This window comes from Acanthopagrus latus, chromosome 8, assembly GCF_904848185.1.
Source record: "Acanthopagrus latus isolate v.2019 chromosome 8, fAcaLat1.1, whole genome shotgun sequence".
Taxonomy (NCBI): Eukaryota; Metazoa; Chordata; class Actinopteri; order Spariformes; family Sparidae; genus Acanthopagrus; species Acanthopagrus latus.
The window spans coordinates 6757038-6782296 of NC_051046.1; the positions used below are offsets into that span (position 1 = coordinate 6757038).

Here is a 25259-nt window from a genome sequence, read left to right on the forward strand (position 1 = left end):
AAAAAAAAAAAATTAAGGCAAACGTTTTCATTTGAACCGAAGCCCACTTTGCGACGACTTATCAAACGCAGTGCTCTTGCCTGAAAGTACATTTCTCTCTCTCTGCTATGTGCGATAGCTTTAAAAATGTATCTCTGCTCTGTTGAACAATGGGGCTTCCTTCGCAGTTGTAATGTTACATTTTGAGACTGTATTCCTGGTAATTGTTGCAGCTGGATGCATGTATGCTGCCGGAGTGACGGCTGCTATCATCACCCGGTATTTAACATAACAAAAAGCTAATTTTTGTGTCGTTTTTGTGTATTTTTCTTTGGAGGCATCTGAGACGTGTTTGGATTTTTTTTTGTAACATTTTCTGTCATAGCTTGTGTTTTACAGTGTGGCTTTGTGGTCATTGGTTTCATTTTCTCTTTTTTTTACAGGATGTGTGTGTACAGTATGAGCGGTGTGTTCAGGTGTCATTCTTCACTCGGAGTCAGCACTGTGATAATGAGTTCATTTGGAAATACACTCTGCGGGCTGCCTGTGCATGTGGGCTCATGCTTGTGTTTGCTCACGTGTGCTTATTTACGCACTCTGTATACATGTGGCTAAAGCTATCGCGCGCCCCATCGTATGTGTATGTGTATGTGTGTGTGTGTGTTATGGGTACGTGCGTGCCTGAAAATGTGTGTGCGTGAGAGAGATTGTGAGTGTGTGAATATGTCAGGTTGCCGCAGGAGACCAATTAGCTGGTGCATCAGTGAGGAGGTGAGCATGCACACACCTGTGTGTGGCCCTATTACACCAGCTCATCACACACTCACATACCGACACACAGACAGCATTGCTCTGCTCATAATAGAAACATAGTGACACTTACAGTACATTGACCATATGGAATAATGACTTCACTGTGTCAAGCTGTCAGACGACAGTCACCAGCATGCATTACTTCAACCAGGCGTTATTAACTTAACCAACTTTCGTGGGTTATTGTGTATCATACTGCTGCTGAGTGGTTGTCGTTACCAGTATGTATTTTATATTTGAGCAGTTCCTCGCTTTAAAATTGCACGACGTTGTAGCGTTCATACTGTACACAGTGCACGAGATCTGAGAGGGATCGGCCCAAACTTTGAGATATCGTTGCACTCGCGCAATCAGGTGAGGGTGAAAAAGCAGATCACAGCCAATAAAGCAGCCAGGCCTCTTCATGTATAATTCAGATCTTTTATGGTGGGCTATGCACCCATATGGGCGCGCTAAAGGAAGACTAAGGCCATTTCCAGCCAGAGAAAAGCCCTTTTAAAAGCTAATCCCTGTGCCAGAGTCCTGCTCCTTTTACTGCTCCTCTTTAATGAATAGGTGTCCAATAAGGCCTTTTATTGTCTTAGCATATGTTGCTTTTATTAGGGGAAAATAATTAGGTTGTGCGGATCACTTCGGAAGTCCTCTCGCAAGATAAAAATGAGATAGTTTCACAGTCGTTGCGCAAGTCCTTCTGACTCCTCATCGTTTTCCCCTTGGATGCCTTGTGTCCTAGCCCCCTCGTCTCCTCCTCTCCTTCGTCGCTCTCTTCCTCTTGTCTTTATGCTTCCTCCTCCTCCTCCTCCTCCCCCTCCTCCTCCCCCTCTTGTCCTTTGCATTCCCTCCACCTCGTTCCTCACTTCCTCTTCTATTGTTCCCCTCAAACATGCGGGCATTAAATGTATGCAGCGATGTCGCATTGGACCGCACATTTACACACACACACACACACACACACACACACATAACAGATGAACAATCACAGTGTGACAGGGGGCCGTTGATGAGTGACACCCGGTTGATCTTATCTGGCGCAGGAGGGGTAAAGAGAGGGCCGCGGAGAGGAAGAGAGGGAAATCGTGCAGGAGGGGGGGTTTCTACTGTGCTTGGTGTTGTGTTGCTGTCACTCCTACATAGTTTATTCCTCTGCTCCTTTCTCTCTCTGCCCTCTCATCTTCTACTACATCACTCTACTCGCTCACATAGAAAGAAAGAATGTCAACAGGGCTCATCTGTGATCGGGGACTCGAGGGAAAGAGATCCATTTACCTCCAAGAGGTTGTACTATGACCGTTTACTCGTGAGACCTCAGCCACAGTAGCACTATATGCCCAGTCCTGTAAGTTATGAGTCCGGAGGGGGGGATGGGGCTGCAGGGGAATAGGGATCTGCAGAGGGCTGATGGAAAAGAAGGGGCCGAGGAAGGAGCAGGGGGCACGGCTGACAGACGGAGAGAGATTGAGCGGGCATGATGAAGGAACGGAAAGAGAAGGAGGGAGGGAGGAGGCTGGTCCTTCCATCCTGTCCTTAATGCCCCTCACGGGAGCACGCTGCCAGTAGGTGAGTATTAGCCCTCAGCCTGTGGGCTAATGGAGGGTATGAAATAGAGTTTAGTCCATACAGATGACCAGTGGTAGACTAATCGCTGGGGAGACTCATGATGAGGAGAGCTGGTCATGCTCTGGAGATCTAAACAGGCTCTCAGTCAAATTATGAACAGTGAATGGATTAAAGGCTTGATGTTGGACCTGTACATGTAGAACTGAATCACATAGTGTCATCACAGAGTGTATTTTGATTATTCTATCACACCAGAACTGACTAAATGCGCCTTTACTCGCTCACGTCGAATGTGACCTTTGGCCTACCTCTGTCAGGGTGACAGAGGTCATCACACAGTCAGGGGGGCGAGAGTCAGGGTGCTTTCTGAAGTGGGTGCTGAGGTGTTTGAGGTGCTAATCTCCTCTCCTCGTGGTCGAGTGGTCAAGCTGAATGGAGGTATGGCTTGTTTTTTCTGAGGGCACAGCATTACCCAGGATTCCCTCTACAGCTGGGCCAGGCATGCTCAGCTGAGCTGTCAGCTCACTGAGGGTACCGCGGCAAAGATAGCTCTGCACACACACACACACACACACTCATATAAACTGCACACATACACAGAGGACGTGTTTGATTTCAATGGTTATTTATTAAATGTAAAATATCTTTAGCACAGATTAAAAATCAGACACCTCCATCTATTTTAAACATCACAGGCTGAAAAAAAAAAAACATTCCTGAAACAGAATCACAATCCCTTTGGAATCCCACTCACAGGATAGCGAGTCCACGAGGCTGGGCAGAGGGCTGAGGCAAAAACCGCACTCCTCCTGATCCCTTTACTGGGCTACGAGCCAGGACGTACTCTCCAAATGCATTCTGTAGCCACGCTGGATTGTATAAAATGATTTTTTTTTTATAATCAAGTACCTTTAGAATTCAGGTATTTTTACCAGTTATAGATGAGAAAAAATATGTAGTTTACATCACTTTTTTTCCCCCCCAAAATGTGACTAAAACTGGGTAAAATAGTATATTTGCAAGAAATGATCAGCACTTGTTCACTTCACTACACAGTGGGTACTTTAAATCACAGGGAGCCACTTGAGTGTAACTGGCAGCTTACCAGACTTCAAGCAGGCTGACAAAAAAAACAATTATAAAAAGAAATTAAAAAAAAAAAATAGTTTACTTGACCTGCTGCATATCCAGAGGGGCTGTAATGATCTGCGGTTCATGCCAGGAACTGAACTTCTCAAATTGTGGTCCCCGGCATAAACAGCTTTGCCAACATTTAGCACTACTGCTGAATTGGAGTGCCATCACAGAGGTCAGCTGGTGAACGCTCCCCTCTCTCTCTTTTTTTTTTTTTTTTTTTTTTTTTTTTTAATTTTCCTCTGCTCTGCCTCAACCCTCGCTGCTGTACAAACGCCAACTGACAACAACTGACACAGATGGTGAGCAGAAACACAGAAGGACAGGCAAAGGAAGAGAACCACCCACAGGAGTAAGAAAACAGGAAGACTCTACACACACTGTCCAAAGAGAGGATATTGCCTGACAATATTATCAACTCATTTATTTTAAACATTTTTTTTTTATTTCTTTTTTTTTTCATTATTTTTAATCTTTTCTTTTTTCTACTTTTTTAAATTATTCTTTTTTTTTTCTTGTTTTCAGCACATGCCATATGAGAATTTTTGGGGGGATTATAAAAGTACCTGAAAGAATTGCTAGGTTTTCAGCATGCATAGCTGTTTGTATTTACATGTTTGTATGTACAGTGGTGGGCCAAAAACAGACTGCTCTACAGTACTGGGTTTATTTACATCCAGGTCAGAGGGAGAGGTCAGTGTCATAACTACAGATGTGGAGGTGGGGTGGGGGTGAAGGGTCACATGCATAGGGTCAGAGAAAAGAGCTCGTACGGCTGAGTACAACTTGGAAGATGAAGACACAGAACAGAACACGGCAAAGTAACATTACTGTGAATTCAACAACATCACATCCTCCCCCACATAAACCTTTTTGCTTTTGAATATGCTCAATAAGTAGTTTTCAGCAACTGGTTATTGCGTAACACTGTACAAGGACGTTTCTATTGCAAGTCCACGAGGTCCTCGGGTATTGAGTCGACGCTTGGATTGGAAGACTTGGATCTGATCCCAGCGCAGTTCCAGAGCCGTAGTAGTGGATCCCAGGCTAACTGCAGGCTCATTGCCGCTTATCTACAGTCAGCTTATTGCAGGGTGTTTTGTGAGTGTTTTCTCTCAGCGTTATTATTACCGACAAAACCAGATATACACAGAAGTAAGGAACATCCGCTTGGTCTGGTTGCGCTGCTTTGGTTAGTCATATTGCTGTGGTGCTGTGATCTTTAGTTTTAGAATTTTAGCATAGAGGGTATGTTTGGATTTAGGGATTTGATTCGGTGGTGCACTTTATCTGTCCCATCTTCTCCCTCCCCTAAATCACTGTGGTGGTAGCAGAGCTGGTTTTCTTTTGGGAAATGTCCAAGGGAAGTGTCAAGTCCTGGTCGAGTCTCAAGTCCTCATTGGAGTTGCTGGATGGAGACGTTGCTAATTATTGACAGTCAAAACTTTAAAGCATGACGTCTTTACGTAGCCGATAATAATACAATTTACACCGATCAGCCACAACACTAGAAGGACTGACAAGCGAAGTGAATGACATTGATCATCGTGTTTCAGTTTTAATCCTCTGCTGGGAAACTGCTGGGGAATGGCTTGAGCTCAAGATGTTGACCCACCACACAGAGCTCCCTTGATTCCAATGCGATCAATCGTCTGTGGGATGTGTCAGAACAAGCCTGATCCAAGGAGGCGCCAGTCGCAAACCCAACGGACCCGAAGCTTCTGCTGCCAAAGTCCCAGTGCCACACCTTTAGAGGTCTGGTGGAGTCCAATGCCTTAAAGAGCTGAGGAAGACCTTCACAATATAAGAATTTAATGTTGTGGCTGATCGGTGAAGTCGTACCACTTCTCTACAGAATAAGATATCTGAGGAGATTCTACATGACTGTGACAGTCATAAATTTAAATGCACTTTAGTTACTGCAGCTACAAAACCTTCGCAATGACCTGCAAATTAATCGTCACATTATCAGTGAGAATTTACCCAGTCGCAAGTGTTTTTTCAAGTCTCATGTCAGGCGTCAGGTGAGTCCAAGTCTACAGCTCGGGATGGTAGAGAACAACTCACAGATGTGCCTCTGGAAACGACTGTACACAAGGTAACGATGCACATTTAGTTGCAGAAGATAGAAAGACACACAGCAAAAACCATCAGTTTGTAGACAGCTAAAATTTACAGGCATAATCTACAGATTCAAATGGGTTACAAACGGCCGTTACGCCACGGACGTGTATGATGCACACTGATTTGGTGACATTACCTTTCGTGTAGATTGCTCCGAGTGTTTATTTGCTTATCTGCTCGTGCTCGTGTGCAGGCGGCATGCTCGTGTTCAGACATGCACATATGAATTACTGTATGTGTTATGGTGTTATTGTGTAATGTAAGTGTATTGTTGAGGTTGTTGCACACACCCCCCTCCCCCTCTCTTGTTCTCTTTCTCACTTCCTCACACTGCCCTCACCTTCTATCTGCAGACGCGCACACACTCACAATGATAGATGGCTGTGGTGGGTGGTTGAGCATGTTAATGCCTAATCTCATCAGCCTTATCTGCTACAGAGGTCATGAGGTCAAGTGGTGAGGGGGGATGAGCTAAACACCAATAAGATAGCACAGTTCATGTACTGATCCATGCAATGTTAACTAGACTGTTGCAGTCCGTAGAGGAACAGTGGTGCAAACTTGCATTTCTAGGAAAAAATCTAAAAAAAAAAAAAAAAAAAAATGGAAGCACGTTTGGAAAAAATTACTGAAGACTTCATTCTGAAGTCAGCCACATAAATCTGGATTATAAACATGAAAGTTTATTTTTTCTATCAATTTTTTGACTTACAGCAGGACCAGTGTTTGGTAGCCGGACACAAACAAACTGTTTTGAAAGTCAGCCAAGTTCAAGGGGGGCGTCAGCGAGCCAGAGGCTGCAGCACTGAAATCTTCAGTGGAGTTTAAAAGGCATTTAGCTTTCAGACGAGCTAAATCAGATGCCCTAAGTGAGGGAGATGAGTTAAACTGAGCGCGTGTGAACCTGCAACTCGGAGACACTGCTTGGCATTTGTCTGTCTTTGATATGGCGACATGTGACGTGGATGAAGTTATCGCCCCGCTGGCAGGTGAGACAGACAGCGGCACACAGAGAGATGCTGCCTTTTCATCTGCTGTTTACCAGCTCTCTCATCACACTGCGCTTCAAACGCGCTCAATCTGCTGCGGCGACGTTACCAACCAGGGCTCCTCCTGTCGGAAGTTTACTTGCCGCTTAGAGGGGGTATGTGTGTGTGTGTATGTGTGTGTGTGTGTGTGTGTGTGTGTGTGTGTGTGGTGCTTTGTGTGTGTTAATGAGAAAAAAATATTTCTTGGAATCTGGTTCGTGTGTCTGTTTTTTTGTTCATTGCATTTGCATTTGTGTGCACATTTTTGTCCTTGCATGTGAAAGCATAAGTGCTTTAGACCTCAATGGATCTTTCCACTTCTTGTGTGTTCTCACAGCTGCTTTACGAAGCTGTTCAAACAGTTGGCGTGTAATGTGGCTCCACTATGCGTGTGTGTGTGTGTGTCTTGCCCGTGTTTGACTACTTCGTATATAGGCTTGTCTCACTGTGTGCCAGTGCTCTGTGCTCAACATTAGTCCTCAGTCTTCACATCAGTGTTCCCTCTCACTCTCTCCGCCTGCCTCTCCCCCCCCCCTCGTCCTCATTGGGAGATAAAGAGGCGAGTCATTTCATGTGGCCATATAGAAGTCGTCTCCAGCCCTGGAGTTTGCAGGGAAGCTGTCACAGCAGCTTTTAGCCGGAGCTGCAACATGAAAGATCCGTCTTTGAGCAGTTGGGTTATGTGTGTAATTCTCCCTGACGTGTTTATTCTGCTGCAGTTTCAACTTTCATTTTCAAATGTCACAGAAATCTCCCTCCTCCCTCGCAAGAATATCCCTACTAATTACTGACTGACGGGACAGGGTGTATTAGTAGGACTAAGCAGGTTGCGTCCGAATGCCGCGACGTTACTTTTACAGTGCGTCACGGCTTGAGACGACATGAAACAGAGTCAATTTCTGGGTTAAGACTTTTGATTGATTTTTCAGATTTAAACTTCCCTTAAAAATGAGAGAGGACTTACTGAGAAAGAGCCAGAGGGAGCGTCTTGTGGTGTGTGTGTGTGTGTGTGTGTGTGTGTGTGTGTGTGTGTGAAAATATAGCTTTTTGTATAACCAACCAACTTCTGATATAAACGCTTAGGTGAAGAATTGTACTTGCATCATTTCACGTGAAAGCCTGGCTGAAACCCCCATACACACATCATGTGAAAATATACATATTCATGACCATGGCATTAAAACCTGCTCTTTTACAATGTACATAAAAGCTGTGGTTTCCCTGGTGATTCCCATCCAGACAGGAGCTGGTGTCATTTTCTTGTCTATGTCCTCGCCTTCTCCAACTGTGAGTCTGTACACCTGTATCATTCACATGGTCCCATACAGCCAGAGGTCCTGTACACACCGGGTAGAGAAATAAATAAATAAATATATGTATATAAATATATGTACAGATTGGGGCTATGGTGTTCCCATGGTAGTATGACCCAGTCATCATGGGCTGCAGGGAGCAGGGGAGAGACAGCGTGTGGAGTCTTTTATTTATTTTTTCCTGTTGACACTCTGTCCTGCTGTCTCTTTTTTGTCTGTGTGTGTGTGTGTGTGTGTGTGATTCTGTATATATGTGTGTGTCTCACAGAGGACGTAGTGGTGTGGTTGTCGTCTGCTGTTCGTCCTCTGTCTTTTTCTCCGGACAGGACGCGTCCTCATGTCTGTGCGTCAGTGAATGAGCTCTCTGTTTTGTTTTTGTTTTTTTGTCTCCTCCTGCAGGCCGACGCCGTCCCGTTGTTTCACGATTCGCCCACCAAACTTGAATCTTGTGTGTTTCTCTCTGTCCACAGCAACAAGGGGCGGCCACCACCGTGTACTGCGCCGTGGCTCCGGAGCTGGAAGGGCTGGGCGGCATGTACTTCAACAACTGCTTCCGCTGCCTGCCGTCCGTCCAGGCTCAGGACCAGAGCAGCGCCGCCAGCCTGTGGGAGCTGAGCGAGCGGCTAGTCGCAGAGAGGCCTGCAGGCATACAGGCCCTCTGATGGACAGAGGAGGAGGAGGAGGAGGAGGAGGAGGAGGAGGAGGAGGAGGGGGACAAGCCAAATCAAAGAGGAAGGATGGCAGGTCAGGGTGATGTCCAGTTAGGTGTGAACTGAATATAAGGTAACTGTACTCTGACTGTACAATACAAGAGAGCTGCCAAACCACAGAAGTCCATCTGGATATGTCACGTCACTACGGGGGCTAAAACACACTCACATATACAGTACAGGAGGGGGGTTCATATACACTCTCTTGAATAAATAAACGTTTAAGTTGTGTTCAGCTCTGCTGTGGTAGTTTACAATGGGAGGTTGGGGGGGACGGGAGAAGATCTGGTCCGAATTCAGGGATCTCTAAAAGTTTCTTCTGTCTCTGTTCTGTCGATAACTCTCTCAAGTCTTCTGTCTGTTTAAATGAGCAAAGTTCAAAGAAGCTAATGACCTGTTCAGTTGCAGGGTTATCTAATAAGCATACACACTCTGTGGCATATGCATCTGTTTCCAGCAATAGTGCTCTGCGTGACAAACGTTGCGTCTCCCCAGTTAACGTCTGTATATTCAGCATCGTCTCGTCTAGTTTCTACGTAGATGTGGATGTTTCCTATCGAGATACAGAGAGCGGTGGTTAATCTTTGTGCTAAATCTTTTTTTTTGGGCGTAGAAGAAATAAGGAGTAATGGGCATGTGACACTCATGGATATATAAACACACTAGAGGTATGATTCTTATGGCTATATACATTATTCTGCAATACTTTTATTTCTTATCAATTTCCCTATTCGTTTTCTGTACACATATTTACAATATCCTGATTTCTGGGCATGTGCTAAAGGGGTGTGGACATCATTTTTCTTTTTTTTCTCCCTTTTTTTTGACTCAACCTACGTGTTAATAATCTAAACTCTGGTCAGTCTAAATTACAATTTGGAGGTATTTCTGGGATGATCTGTGTCCATTTGAATAACAAATGCAGATGGTGGAGAATCTTGTTTCCAGGAGTCCGGGATCTTTAATTTCTGTGTTTCTTCCCTTGTTGTCGTGATTTCAGTCTCCTGCTATTATTTTTTTTAACATCGTTGTGTTTTTTTCTTTAATATTGATCTCGTGGCTTCGGGGTCTTGCCGTGGATTGGTTGCCCTGAAGCCGCTGTTGGGACGCTTTTGAGACATTGTGCTTTATGGCAGTCTGGGTGCTGTAGGTTGCTCTTGAAACATCAGCATTCCAGTGTCATGATATCTGTAAAAGAAAAAAAGAAAATGAGACGTTTAATAAAAATCTGTTTCGCAGTAACGTGTGTGAAATCCTTTCAGACACAGAAAAGTCCGTTCATTTGGAGGCCATTAGGGGGAGGTATTTGTGTAGCGAACAACACTGAAGTCTCAGTAAGTACAGACGGACTGAGGAGAGAAAAATTAATTCACTGTATGTAAAAAATCATCAGCATTACACAAAGTGTTTAATGATGGATGTCTGGTTTGCTTTATGTCAGACCTGTGTGCAAAGAGCAGATTTAAACAGGAGACGACCTGAACTGCACAACAGAATAACACACACACACACAAATACACAGTTATACAACAATTCATGACATTTCTTTCTCCTTTTTCCCTCTTTTTTTTCCGTCCCTCCTGTGCAGACGTACTAACAGAACGGATAGCTCACATATTCGGTCAGAAAAACAGCCCGTTCCTTCACACAGACGTGGCCTGTGCTGAAACTGATACGGGTGTCCTGCCCTGTTTATAATCTGTACTGCAGCTGGAGTACAGGTGTCTTATCACTGTCCTTTCACAGCACAGGGCATACCTGGAACACAGATACAGCACAAACACACACACACACACACTCTGAAAGTGTCTCATATATTCCCAGCAAGGAATCAAGTGTGAAAACAAGCAGAGAATTTTATAAAAGTATCCAGAGTGTCTCTACATAAATCAACACATCTGTGTTTAAGTGTGCCGACCCCCCTGAATACAGTTTCCACCACATACTGAGTGATTTCACTAAACTGCAGCCGGACTAATTAGGAATAAAAAGTAACTCCACCAACACAATGTTTAAGATATTAATAAAAACAAAGGATCTTCCCGACCGCTGTCCGTGGTGCTGATCAGGCTCATGGCTCTTCCTGGTCAACTATCTATGGAAGCATTCGGCTGGCTTGAGAATCTGCCTGCTTGCTAATCAATCAGAGAGCATATTTTGTCCATGTGTGTTCAGTCTGCAGGCTGCTGAGGCTTGGACACGAGGCTGTTCCCATCTCGAGTGTCTGCGAGCTTCAGCTCTGAGCAGACGTGTTTCTGATCAGTCAGCCGGCTGTTTAGTTTCCCTCTTTCTCTCTCCCGTCGGTGACTTATTAAGTTAGTCTGTAGTTTCCAGTTGTAAACCTCCTGTTTGGCTGTGCTGACACTCGATATACTGAAAGATACTTCTTGTCTTGTTTGGCGTCTCTTGAGGGGAATGCAGGAGTTGTGTCACACTCTGCTGCTGCTGAAACTCAATTTTATTCAAAGAAAGTCCAAATTAAGTATCTTTTTAAGATGTTTGTTTTATTGCAGAGTCTCGCACTCTGCACCAGTTATGATCCTAAAGAGAGTAATTCCACATATGTATGTAGTGTTTGCCCTCTCTCCTCCACTTCCTGGCTAAAGGAGGAAGCCTCTGGCATATTTCAGATGTTTGTTATCAGGAAACTGACAAAAGTTTGAATAAAAAACATCTTTCTTCTCAGAACAGAAAGCTGTTACCTCCTGAAGTCAGAACATTTCCACCTCTAACACCTGCACATACATCCACATCCATGTAAATCTGCGCGACTGAGACGTCATCGCGTCTCGCAGGTTCAGCTTATCAATGACAACGCTACAAAAGTGGAGCTAAAGGAAACAGACTGAGCGTTCGAGGAAACCTTCGATTGTAGGGGCGGGCTCGAGACACAAAGGAGAATCTTCAGGAGAACAACAAACAAGCAGACGTCTGTGCGGCTGTGCACTGCGGCGGCTGATCCGTGAGTGTGTGTGTGTGTGTGTGTGTGTGAGCTGAGCGAGGAGGGAGGGTCCTGCCTGGCTTTCATACAAAGTCCTATCGATCAGGCCGTATCGGAATCATCTGATAGCTAATCAATACGCTACACTTCCTCTCAGCGAGCGGGGAGGAGAGAGAAGCTCGGCTCTCACAGGAGGAGGACCTTGATCCTTTGACCCCACCAGGCCCCCGTACACACACACACAAACACACACACACACACACGCACACACACGCACACACACACACACACACACACACACACACACACACACATACACACACACACACGCGCACACACACACACACACACACACACACACACACACACACACACACACACACACATTTCTCCACTGTCTCTCTTCATCTCTGTGCCTCTTCATCACTCTTATAATAACACTAGAAGATAATATAATAAGCGAAAGCCGGTGTAAACCAAATAACCGATATACATTAGAATGTTATTTTAATTACTTGCATTTACAGTTGATTTTCTTCCCTTCGCTGACTTTATTTCAATTTGGGCAGTAATTGTTTACGACTGACCATTTCATTTTCCATTATTGTTTTTATTTCTTCTCGTGATTAATTTCACCTCTCAGAGAATAATTATGAGAGGATTGATTTGATTATGCCTTTGTTCTGCTCCTATTGGCTCCATTGACTGAGGGAGTGCCATGTTGCCATTTCGAGCGGATATATTTAATGATCACAATCAATGTTAAAGCTCTCTCCAGACTCAACTAACTCAATAAATATCTGCCAGGAGGAAATTTACCATCTAACTACAGCAGGCAATAAAGTCTTACTCTCTGTTCTCCTCCCCCTCCCCCTCCTCCTCCTCCCCCCCAGCTCTCGCTTTCCATCTCTCTCCTTTTTGAGGATGACACTGTGATTAAAAACTGTTGATCAATTTTCATAAAGTACCACTGTAGAGTCGATGGAAATATTATTTCTTTTCAATATGTGCACATGTGCTTTGCTTGCAGGCAGCTTTTTTTTTTTTTTTTTTTTTTCCTGGACGGACGCTGAGATTATATTTTCTTTATTAAGAAGAGAAATTAACCGATCGTTCTCCACCCCACCGGACTCTTTTGTAATCAATTAATTAGTTTCAATATATAAAAGTCTGCTTGTCAAAATAAAACCTCTCAATGTTATATGACTTGTTTTGCAGCGTTTACTTTTAAACGTATTCATAATTCACTTTTGTGTGTGTGTGTGTGTGTCGGTGTGCATGAGGTCAAAACACTGTCTGGCTGTGCAGGCTGCACTGAAACAGGCATCCTCTGCTGCTGGCGCGCTATTAAAACAACACGCTGCTCGGGAACACGCCGCACACACAGACGTGAAGGTTTCATACAACAGGAGGTGTAGCGTTTTAAGTACTTTTCTCTCTTTGCAAATGATTAAAGTTGTGTAACACGACGACGCAGGAGTTGCTGGCACGTGCGACAAAGCAGGCGCTCTCTCTCCAGCGTCTCACGTTGCTGTTTTATAAAGAACCTCAGAAGCGGCGTTGATAACATTTGGATCCAGATAGCTGTGATTCAGTGAGCCTCTTCACTATCAAATGCACTTATTTCCCCCCGAAGATCTGCTCGTGCAATCTATAACTTTCCCTGTTTTTTATTGAAGCCTCAACACGGCACCTTTGAGGAAATCCTTCCAGCCCCAAATCCCCAGCGTGTCCTCACCGCTAGACAGCATGACCTTGTAAACCCTGAGTTATTTTACTCACCCATTGTGTGAGGATAGAAAAGAAAAGAGAGGGAGAGAGAGAGGGAGGGAGGGAGGAAGAAAGAAAGGGGAGGGATAGGAGGTGTAGAGGAAGAAAAAAAAGAGCTCCTGCCTGTCACAGCTTTCAAACACAAAGAAAAATGAGCACTTGGGCTGAAGTACAATTATTAGCCCCTGTCTACAGATTCATCACACTATAGAGAGGGAGGGAGAGATAGAGAGGGGAGTGGAGCAAGAGGTGGAGCTGACTAAGGTGGGGAGGGGAAGAAAGAGAGCTGTATAGGTATGGGCAGAGGATGAAAAGACAATGAGGAGGGGGGAAAAAAACAGAGGAAATAGAAAATAGGGCTGTTACACTGCGAGGGAAAACTGAGAGCGAGCCAGGCGGGGTGCAAGGTGAAGCATGCAAAGCTACCGCAGAGACAGGAGGGAGGAGGGGTGGAGGGAGGTTTTAGGGAAATAAAAGAGTGAGAGAAAGAGAAAGAGAGCGAGGCAGAGGTAAAGGAAGGTAAAATGAAATAAGAGGATTTGTCAGGCCAGTGGTTGGTGGCAGTAATAAAGCCTGCTAATCTGGGGGAGAACGCTTGGCTGCTCTCACACTGACTCTCTTGACGCCCCACTTTACCACTGGGCCAATCCAAGGTCACGCACACACATGTGATCATGCCAGTCCAAACACACACACATGCACACACATACACACATACATACACACACACGTTTTCGCTGTGCTTTCTTTGTGTGTGCGCTCCGTTCTGAGCTTCTTCCTCTAAATGTTGCTGACTTTCTCTCCTCTCTCACCCTTTCTTTTCTCTCACTCCTCGTCTCTCCACGTCACTGGTCTTCTTGTTAGGTATCTTGTCCGCCACTCATGCACAAACGTGCACACACACGCACACACACGCACACACCCTCAGCCATGTTGATTTTGAAATCTCATTTTTCTCTGTTTCTTAACTGGCTCCGCCGCGCGAATCAATACCTATCAAAACCATTACATAAATACATCTGTCACAAGCAGATAGTAGAGTGGGGATGTAATGTGTCTGGTTAAGACCACCACAGGGTGAAAGGAGATATGACGTGTGTGTGTGTATGTGTGTGTGTGTCTCTTTTCTCAGAGGACAGCGAGTGTCATTTTGTGTGACCAGGTGTGTCGGGCGGAGAGAAAGGTTGTTATTGAGCTGCGGTAAATGACGCATAACCTGGTGCACCGCTTACTTAGCCCTGGACCCCTGTTCTCTCTGTCTCTTTTTAGTCAGTGTGTGTGTGTGTGTGTGTGTGTGTGTGTGTGTTCAGTGTGTAATCATGGGCATATCTTCACTGTTTCTTGAAAGCTGCAAGTCTGACGTAAGTAGCCATTGGAGCTGTATTTTAGGGGTGTCAACATGGCTGGGCAGCACTAAATGCTGTTATTTTAAAGTTTCACCTGAGTTTGAGCACCAACAAACAAATGAAAAGTCAATTAAAAAAACATGGGTTCCCAAAGTTGGGCCCCCCAGATATTTCAAGCAAAAACAAAAGAACTATTTTAACAAGATTAAAACATAATGTTGATACTGTTCTGTTTTTGGGTGAGGTAAGAAAAATATGCATGATCCCTAATTATTTACTATATTAAATGATCTCCGCATAGAGGAGCAGGATGACGGCCAGTTAAGGTAACTTTTTGCATTAACATGAACATTTTGCATCTTAACAATACAGAGGAACACAGAAGTTAGTTTCTTTGCTCATTTTCAGGTTTGTCATTTTAAAAGCTCACACTGGTTTCCTCACACTGTCCGGCTCTGCAGCACCTTCCACCCCCCTCTGTCTGAATTGCTCCTGTCTCTTTAAGGCCCCCTTTCAGCCTGCTCTGATTGGCCAGCTCACACACGCCTGAGCCAGCACACCTGCTCTATCGTGGGTTAAGCCTCCATTTACTTTCACATCTACCATGAATATTGTTATGAGTTATGCAAACATGCGACATAGGGATCTGTTGGTGCAGACTTTGGACTTTATAACTTCCAAGATCTTTTTTTCATGCACATAAATCTGTAGAACAAACTGAAGGAAAGGAAAAAAGTACAATAGATCTCCTTTTAAAGAATTAAGGTTCATTATACACCACACTTATAACTCAGTGCAGCTCAAGTACAAGTAGTGCATTAACATCCTCAGCTTTACAGTAGCTTCTGAAAAAGATAGACGTCTCTAGTGACAGAGAGCACAAGAAAACCAGGGAGGGCAGCACTGATTGATGGAGGGAGGAAGACAGAGTGAAGTTTCTCATGTCGTCCACTGGGGCCGTCTGAGATCGAACAGTTTCTTTTTTCTTTCTTTCTCTCAAACACAGAACATTTCTCATTTCTCTTCCTGTTTTTTTTTTCTTGTTTTGTTGGTTTTCCCCTTTTCGTCCTTTGGCCTCGTCACTTCCACACCTCACTTCTTGGACAGCTGAGACCGTGATTGACGGCGTGATGCAGATTTACTTGTCATGCTGAAATAGCACAATAACCTGCGCGCAGATAATCACCTCATTGAGAAACGCTCCGGCCTCTCTCCACTCACGATTACTATTGTGTATTTGATCATATAACCACTCTCCAACAATGCACCTAATGGGCTTACTGGCAGCGGACCAGAACTTGCTTGTAAATAAGCCTGATGGTGTTTGATTCTAATAAATTAGGCTCATATATGCAAACACGGGAAAATCATAACAATATCCAAATGTGTGCAGGCAGAGGTGGGGCGGTGACAGGCGGAGATTTATGCCGCCACCAATTGGCTGGCCTCATCACTCACTTGGCTATCTTCAACTTTTTTATTTGTTTAATTTCCAAATGTGATTGCGCCACCACTCCCGCTCACGCTGATAAATGCAAAGGATCATGGGTAGAGGAGGCCAAGATTAATACGCATAATTTTTCAACTGGACCAATCAAAAAAAAAAAAAAAGTAGGAAAAGAAATGTGCTAAGAGCTCTGAGGAGGAATAAAAGCCTTTCCTGCGGGAGCATGATGTAACCGAGTACTGTGAGGTAAATAAATGTGAGATCGCACGCTGCACTTCCTCTCTGTCTCTCTCCTTAATTGGGGCTTTTTGGGTGAAAAGCCTTTTAACCAAATAAAAAGCAAAGCCAAAACACACAGTGCTGAAAAGGCACGATGACCTCATAGTTTAATTTGTGTCATATTATTTACCTGCATAATTTTACCGTCTGTCCTGTGAGATACGACTCCCCTGTGGGTACTGAGGGTTACACACACACACACACACACACACACACACACACACACACACACACACACACACACACACACTGTGTCTTTTAAAGTCTTATAAACACATTAATTTACATTCAATTTAGCCTTTATATACTGTTAAGTTCGTTACTCTCTTTAACACAAGAGACTCAAGAAAAAGGCCATGTAAAATAAAAGGTAAACAATAAAACACACCCGAAATCGCACCTGAAGTAAGAGATAAAGCTCATTAAATGAAGTAAACGGTAATAAATTTAATGAGCCATAAATACAGTTAAGTACAAGAAGACAGAGTAAAAAAATTAGTTAACTTGACGTTACAAACAATAACAACGATGATGACGACCTGGTCACTAAGAGGATACGGTGTTTATGTGGTTTGTAACTGTTAAAAAATATAAATGTGTGTGTTCATGTGAAGAGCAACAGTGTGTCTGTGTGTGTGTGTGTGTGTGTGTGTGTGTGTGTGCGTGCGTGTGTGCGTTATAAATGGAAGGGAGAAGAGTCACCTCTCAAAAACACACTTCACATACCTACGAGATTAATTACAAGTACTGTGAATCACCGTGCAATTAATTAACTCATCCTTAGTAATGAGTGTGTGTGGGTAAACGTGCGTGTGTGTGTGTGTGTGTGTGTGTGTGTGTGTGTGTGTGTGTGTGTCTGAGAGAGAGAGAGAGAGAGAGAGAGAGAGAGAGAGAGAGAGAGAGAGCCCCTCCATCTCTCCACCTCTCGCCCTGTCCCCTCTCTAATTGCTTCCCTCTCTATTAAAATGCAGTCTGCTGTGACATCACTCAACCCTCTGTTCGAGCAGGCCAGGTCACCGGGCGACCACACACACACACACACACACACACACACACACACACACACTGATATGTACACACAGTTTATTTTATAGAGCATGGTTTGTGTGCCTTCTAGGGAAGATTTGGGATGTTTGAGGGAAAACGTGAGGTTTCATCTCCTTAAACGTGATTCGGGTCTCAGCAGCAGTCGACCTGCGGCGTCTCTCTGCCTGTGTGTGTGTGTGTGTGTGTGTGTGTGTGTGTGTGTGTGTGTGTGTGTGTGTGTGTGTGTGTGTGTGTGTGTGTGTGTGTGTGTGTGTGTTGGGATCGACTGATCTACATCACAATGACTGTTTATGAGACATTTATTTTATTTGAATATTGTTCATATACTGTTTCTAAATTAAATACTACGAAATGAATAAAAATAGTTGTTAAAATATTTGTTTTAATAAAGTTGTGGGACGTAGTTCTTAACACTTAACATCACTTTGATTGTTTTCTTTACAGTGTGAGACCAAACACATTTAATAAAGACCTATTTTGCACACACTATAATTTCTTCTATTGAATCTTTACTTTTACATGAAAATGATTTTAAGAAATACACTTTATTGTCCATTACTGTCATTGTCCAAAGAGGCTGGAAGGTTCAACAACAATAGCTGATATTTTAAAAAGTAACAAAAAGGCAACAAGGAGAATCCAAAAATACACAAATGGAGGACAAAAGAAGCCATGGGGTAAAAATCGGGAACACAGGAGGAACGAGGAACAGACACAAGAACACAGGATGAAAAAAAGTATGATAAACACACGAGTGTTAATGAACAAATGAAACACAGGTGTACAAAAAAACAGGGTGGGAAAGCAGACAAAGACAGGAAGTGGAGAGTAAAACATCAGGATAAACTTGCAACATAAAACAGGAAATTAACTGAAATTAAACTAAGGACCATGACAATCACAAGGGGATAAAATGTTGTAATCTTTAGAAAAGTAAATTAGTAAAAATATAATTACAGTCAAAAATGGGCAAAAAAAGTGTCCCAACATGTTGAAAAAATTATATTTTTTATATTCAAATGAAAAAGTTTATCTTTGTTGATTATGAACTTTACCGTCTGAAACAAAGTGAAGACAAATAAGCTGAATTCATGTTTGACATACACTGATTTATTTGTCAAAGTATTAAAGTGAAGATATTCATGTCTCTGTATCGCCCCGCCCTACAGTGCTGTTTGGCAGGAAGTTGAGTGTACAGAGTGTGAGTGCTCTCTTCGATCGTGTGCACATCATCTGTGTGGAGTGAATACACTCACATGTAACAGTGCACGTATCGGACCGAGTACCAAACTGCATCAGTTGAGTTGATATTTATTTATCTTTCAGCCAACTACAAGATGAAAAACACGACAATAAACCAGCAGGTAATGTCTGACAACCCCTCCCCACTCTCTTCCTCTCATTCTCTCTCTCTCGTTCTCTCAGAGCTAATCTGATTGGTGCATAAATCACGCTGACATCAGCACGGGTGGAAGTTGGCCTACTCCTACACACACACATGCACACACACACACACACACACACACAGACTGAGGCTCCTCGGTGAGGTGAGAGCAGCGGCGTGCTCCGCGGTGATCATGAGGACAGTGGATAACAGATCTCTCTTTTATCATTCCCTGACTTTCCCTGACATTTAAAAAGCCATTAACACCACTGAGATTCACCCTCGTGTACATTTCATATGGAAGCACCCCCCAACACACACACGCACACACACACACATGCTTGCTTGCCACTCACTCACTACGTGTGTGTGTGTGTGTGGGGATGATCTCAGTGATAACACAAAGCCCAAACGACACAGACAGAGCAGTGAATTATACCTTAATAAGCTTTTCACACCTGCCCTCCTCCTCCGTAAGATCAAAGAAAGGAGATCCAGCCTGGTTGCCGGTGTATTTTAATAGTGGTAAGACACAGCTAGCGATACACTTATTGATCTCGTGTTGAAATCAATGAGCATTTGGTGGCATTGATATCCTTGATCAGAATGCAGACCCTCCTCCCCCCCACGACATGGTGACAAATGGACAGTAAGTGGCTGTTGTGTTGTGCGACCGCCTTTGTGAATGGTAATTATCCACCAATTCAGCCACATATACTGTAAACACTAACAGCATAATAGTATTTGCTGCTGAGCACTGTATTAATTTATGGCCCATTATTGTAAAGCCCATCGTTACAATGCGAGGCGGCATTCATTGTAATCAGAGGACTGATACGCAATGGAAGCACTGCTAATGTATGTAATGTACTCGCAAGCCTGACAAAACTGTACAGTAGCTAATGCAGCGAGTGACATACGGCCTCACTCTTTGTTGTTAGCATTTATTAGCGGCGGACGGGCTGCGAAAACAGCTATCGACTAATTATATTCCATTGTTGTCTGCGTGGAAAAACAAGAAGCAAACATGCTCCGCAGTGATACGACGGTCACCCCGCCACTTAATCTGCAGGATATTAACATGATACTGAAACTAAGCGCGCGGCCCGGCTCGGCTCGGCTCGGCTCGGCCTGCAGTATGAGTCATGACTGTAGCAGTGATATATACAGATATTGAGCTCAGTCGTTTGAATGCATGTCATTGTAATTCTGCAGATGGCCCAGGCACTTTTTGGTGATTATGGATCGGACCTTTTATTTAAACTCGTCGGGAGAAACAGCGTCAAAACTCACGGCCCTCCGGAGGCACGCAGGGACGCTCAGAAGACGGGAGACGTTTTTGCATTTGGAGGAGGAAGAGAGAGAGGAGACACAAAGTCAGAGAGGGCTTTAGGGAAGGGTTGACTCTTGGTTTAACGCAGGCAGGGGTCATGGCTCTGAAGTAACCGGCAATATTCACAGATAAAAGGGTGAAAAATTACATGGGGGAAGAGACGGGCCTGAGAAATATTCAGACGGTGCTAATGTCAAGAGGAGAGGCAAAGATGCTGGACGTTTGAAGGCAGAAGGAGGTTCGATGTACTGTTCGACGTCTGTAAAACACGCTCCTCGAGCAGTGTATTTTTTATTCTGTCTATGCGTTTCTCTGCTCCTGAGAAAGTATTGCAGAATTATTTTTATATTTCTCTCTACTTTGGGGCAGCTCAGGCTCGGGGCCTGTGTTCGAAACAACAGCGAGGTTCTGGGTAAATACTGAAGTGGAAAGAGAAGAAGAGGAGGAGGAGAAGGAGGAGGAGGAGGAGGAGGAGGAGGAGGTGGAGGAGGTGGTGGTGGTGGAGGAGGAGGTGGTGGTGGTGGTGGAGGAAAGGATCTAAACAAAGAAAGTCCCATTCTCTCTATCATCTCCTATGAAGGTCTGCTCGGCTGAAGATATGGCACTGACAGAGTCTGACTCGCTCTCAGCCGCACTCTTAATGCTGCAGGCCAAACAGCCTGCGACTCCAGATAGTAGGTGTACTTACTTACTCGCATCTGTTTTCATCATGCGCGCGGGAAAGTTTGGCATTAACTCACATCTCCGTTATTAGAGTTTCCACTCACACTGATATGCGGCCGCGTTTATTTTCGCTCATGAACGTAATGAGCTCAAAGACTGGAGATGCTCCCCTAGAGTGATGCGTTGTTTATCATTCCCTCTCCACTTGAGTTCTGTTTTGTCTATCATCCTCCTCTGTGCATCATTTTGTATTCAGTGCAGTGTTATACAGTAGTTGTCTGGCCTCTGTTGTGCTGGGCTGCAGAGGAGTGTAATGCACTGGGTCTCACCCCGTGTCCATCACTTCTGCCTGCTGTAAGTCAGGCAGGCAGCCAGACAACCTCCCACCAGAGAGGAATAGATGAATGGTGGGATTTGGAAGGGATGCACAACAAGAAGGAGGGGAGGGTGGGATGGGAGGGGGGGTGGGGGGGGGGGGGTGGGGGGGGCTGCTATGACTCAGAGCATTGATGCTACGTCAAAAGCAGATTTGAAAATTGCTCAGAGAAAAGACAGAAGGTGAAAGAGCGAGGGGAGGAGTGAGGGAAAGGAAAGAAAGTGTTACAAAGGAGTGTTACAAAGACATAATCATGAATGGCTATGAGAGAGGAGTGAGTGAGCATAGAGAGAGACCCGGTGAGTTATGGGAGAGGTAGACGGAGTGAGATGGAGGAGAGGGAGAGGGAGAGAGGAGCGAGACAGACAGGATGAGTTATAGACCCGGAGAGGAAGAGAGAGCTTTCACACATGGAGACAACCTGGTGATTTAGGGCTAAAGGACACCGAGACAAGCTCTGCTGCGAAAGGTGATAGACCTAAAGACCAGTAACAGATCCACCGCAACACCACGGCGCCGACTGTGTCAGCACCGGGAGCGTCTGCGCCTCCCCTCTTATCTTATCTGAACAAGCATTCATGCACCACATGTTATGAAGACTAAAGCGTCACGAGAGCACTTCACGATGACACTTTTCGAATCAGAGCTGCGAGCGCACGTTTATCTTGTGTATCAGGATGACATGATAATGTGCACACAAGGGGGGAAAGAGAAAAAAGCTATTAGCAACTGAAAATATGAACAAGTCCTTTAAGCTAAACAACGAACATGTGTCGCGTACTTCCGAAAAGAACCAAATGATCTGACCTTGTATTGACACAACAGATCATTTGTGTGACTATGTTGTACAACTACTACGCCATTAACTCTGAAATTTTACTCCTAATTACTGCTTATTGATGGTAAGTAAGGAAGATGTTGTACAAGATGTGGTGCGACCACAACAACAGTCATTTTACCTGAATATCAATGAATATGGTCTATTCCTATGTAACAACATAGTATCGTTCTCTCTGCCTGATGAGGGTGGAAAAGGCAAAAAAAAATAAAAATGAAAAAGAAGAAGAGGCAAAAAAACTCAGCACATCTATGGCGTCATTCCAACAGATTGTAGAGAAAAACAAAAATCACTAAGCAACATTTAACTCTAACATGGCGTCTTCTCTAACCACCTCCCAACACTTTTGTGGCACACTTTGTGTTGTTGGGCCTGGAAAAGCAGGCGTTTTCCATCAGTGGGTGTCGGGATAGAACTGCAAATGTGCAGATTAGAACTTTTTTTTTTCTGGACTGCAGATGTTCCTTCAACCGTCGCTGCTTCAAATCACTTATAGTGCCCAAATAACTATAAATTTTTCGAACTCTAATAACTTATACATTAATAGTTGGACCCTTATTAACACATGCAGGTGCAACATGGCCTGATAACATCATCAGGGGGATTTTTTTAAAGGTCCTACTGAGCTGCAGAATATTTTAAAGCTGTTTCTGTGTTGCTACTCATGACAACTGAATTATTACATGTGTAAAAATAGCTGGTGGAATGCCCCTTTAAAGTAAGATCAGTAGTTAAGGGATGTGAACTTTCAGATGATTTTGCAACCCGTCATAATCCAATGTTTACATTTTTCATGACGACACATCCCCGAAATACAGCTGGAGACTTTGCCAGGGAACATGCTCAGAGAGCTGGCGCCACAGTAACTGTTTATCTGTTGCTGTTTATCTACAAACACCTTTACAGATGAGTAAACCCGTCATATTTACATCAGTGTGTGCGTAGGTGTGTGTTGTTGGCAACACAGCACTTCCATAGCTGCAGGTATTTGTATGGCAGCGCGGTTGTGTCCATATTTGGGCGGTGTGAGGCGGTCACTAATCCATCTGACCTTCTGGCTCATTTGCATGCGCCGCCCCCCCCGACTGAGAGATGCCATGACCTTTATTAGCTAATTAAGAAACATAACAGAAATAAACCTGACAGAATGAGAATGGACATGCACACACACACACACGCAGGCACAGACACATGCACACACTCTCAGCGTGGCTGCAGACAGAATGAGGATGGGGAGGACAGGAAGCAGACAGGAGGCAGACCAGAAGAAAAATACATGAGCGGAGAGAAATTTGGCATTCATCAAATGGAAACGACCGGAGCTGCGTCTCCACGTACGGCCGTGTGCAGATTCCCTTCTAATGTTCCCTGTGAAGGCGGCGAGTCCTCCTGAAGGAAGTGTTCCGACACACACGCTTGTAATCGTTACATTTGCCAGCAGACATTCGAGCATTATAGTATTATAGAAGTAGTTTCTCTTAATCACATACTGAGCTCCTTTAAATCTCTGTGTGCTGGAATAAGAGAAGTAAATCTCTCTGTCTCTGCTGTCTGCTGCCACTTAAGTGTAGTCAGCCTCTTGTTCTCTCCTCCTTCTCCCACTAAGGACCCATAATAAGCTGTTAGACCCCCCAGGCTATAGAAGGAGGTGTGTGTGTGTGTGTGCGTGTGTGTGCGTGTGCGTCTGTGTTCCCTCACACCGCGTACAGACAGCAGCAAGTAAAACAAGACCTGTATGAACACAAACACACACACACACACACAACTACATTATACAAAAAAAAAAAAAAACATGCCCACAAATGTCTGCACACATTTTAGCACTGGCACATATACACAACTGCTATACACAAGCGCACACACAGACGCTCAAATTGTGGGGTGTTATCTCCCACACCTTCCCGGTGTTCATTGTGTGTTAATCTGAGCAGTAATCTGCAGAGTGGGCAGATTATCATCTGACAAGCACCATTTTGAGGTTTGTAGGATTACGCAATCAACTCCCCTCCCACAAGAACATCACAGGAGATACAATGCAGACACACAAACACACACACACACACTTAAATACACTAAGATCTGACGCTACTAGAACAGCGAGGGGACGTCGTTCTTTGTTTTACAGCACAAACCTTTGCAGAATGTTACGTAACCCGGAGTAAAACCAGCGTCATGTAACTTTTTCCAGAGGACTTGAACTCAGATTGAGAATCATTGAGAGTCAAACTGAAATCATCGAAGACCAAACATTAATCTGAAAACGCCCACGATCTGGAGGAAGGTGAGCGACTACCAGAGGTTGAATGAGAGAAACTGAGAAACATGAATGAATGGATGGAAACAGAAAAAGGGTGACAGATTGAAGGCTGCGGCCTCTCAGTGCTACACGGTGTCAGTCTGTCTCCGTCACCATGACAGGTCTGCAACAGTGGGGGAACCCTGAACGTCTCCGTCCACGCCGCTGCTCACAGGGGCTTCACATGCTGACAGACAGAGCCAAGGGCTGTCCTGTCCACAGCATATCACAGCCCTGCAGTCTGACTGCCTATCTAACTCCAGCAGCCCACACTCCTGTTTTCATCACCTCAACAGTTTGATACAGAAGGAGAGCAGATTTGACGGCCTGCTCGGGAATCTGAGAAATGAAAGTTGAGACGCTTGTACTCGTTTTGAGAAATCAGAAGCCGAGCTGTTTAAATTAGATTCCCGACTGCCGAGCGGGACACCAGAGACTTCTGCATGTCTGTAACAGACTGATTCCTCATTTTTGAGACGTGAGTGTGCCAGAGGTGTGCCGTGGAATCAGTGCACGCAGGCGCAACAAATTGTCCTGTTACAGTTTGTTGTCCAATATCGCAGTGGGAGGAGGCGCACACTTTCACTTCAGCTTTCCCCCCCGGACGTTTCGGGAGGGAGTCGAGTTATTTTTTGAGGCCGTTTTGTCTGTCCAATTTAATATGATCCAATATAGCAGCTCTGCAGCAAATTCTTTGTTAAACCCATGATGTTCAGTTTTGTTGACACGGTGTCAGAGAGGTATTGATCTGACTCTGTGACTCCACATTCTTCATCGCTGTATTAGTTTGGATTAAGAGCTGTTTCCAGTCGTGCTGTTTCGATGCAGCACCGCCACCAATCCAAACGGTGCATTTAATTGCGTCAGCTTGTACAGGTGCT

At 44.4% G+C, this 25259-nt stretch overlaps 1 protein-coding gene across 1 annotated transcript in view; it reads left to right on the forward strand.

The window, feature by feature from the left end:
* Window positions 1-9900, forward strand: part of wwox (WW domain containing oxidoreductase) — a 137376-nt gene extending 127476 nt beyond the window's left edge. Inside the window, exon 9 of the mRNA XM_037105782.1 lies at window positions 8419-9900. Coding sequence (XP_036961677.1) covers window positions 8419-8610 — 192 coding nt within the window. The 3' untranslated portion in view covers window positions 8611-9900. The remainder of the gene's footprint in view (window positions 1-8418) is intronic.
* Window positions 9901-25259: the final 15359 nt, after the last annotated feature.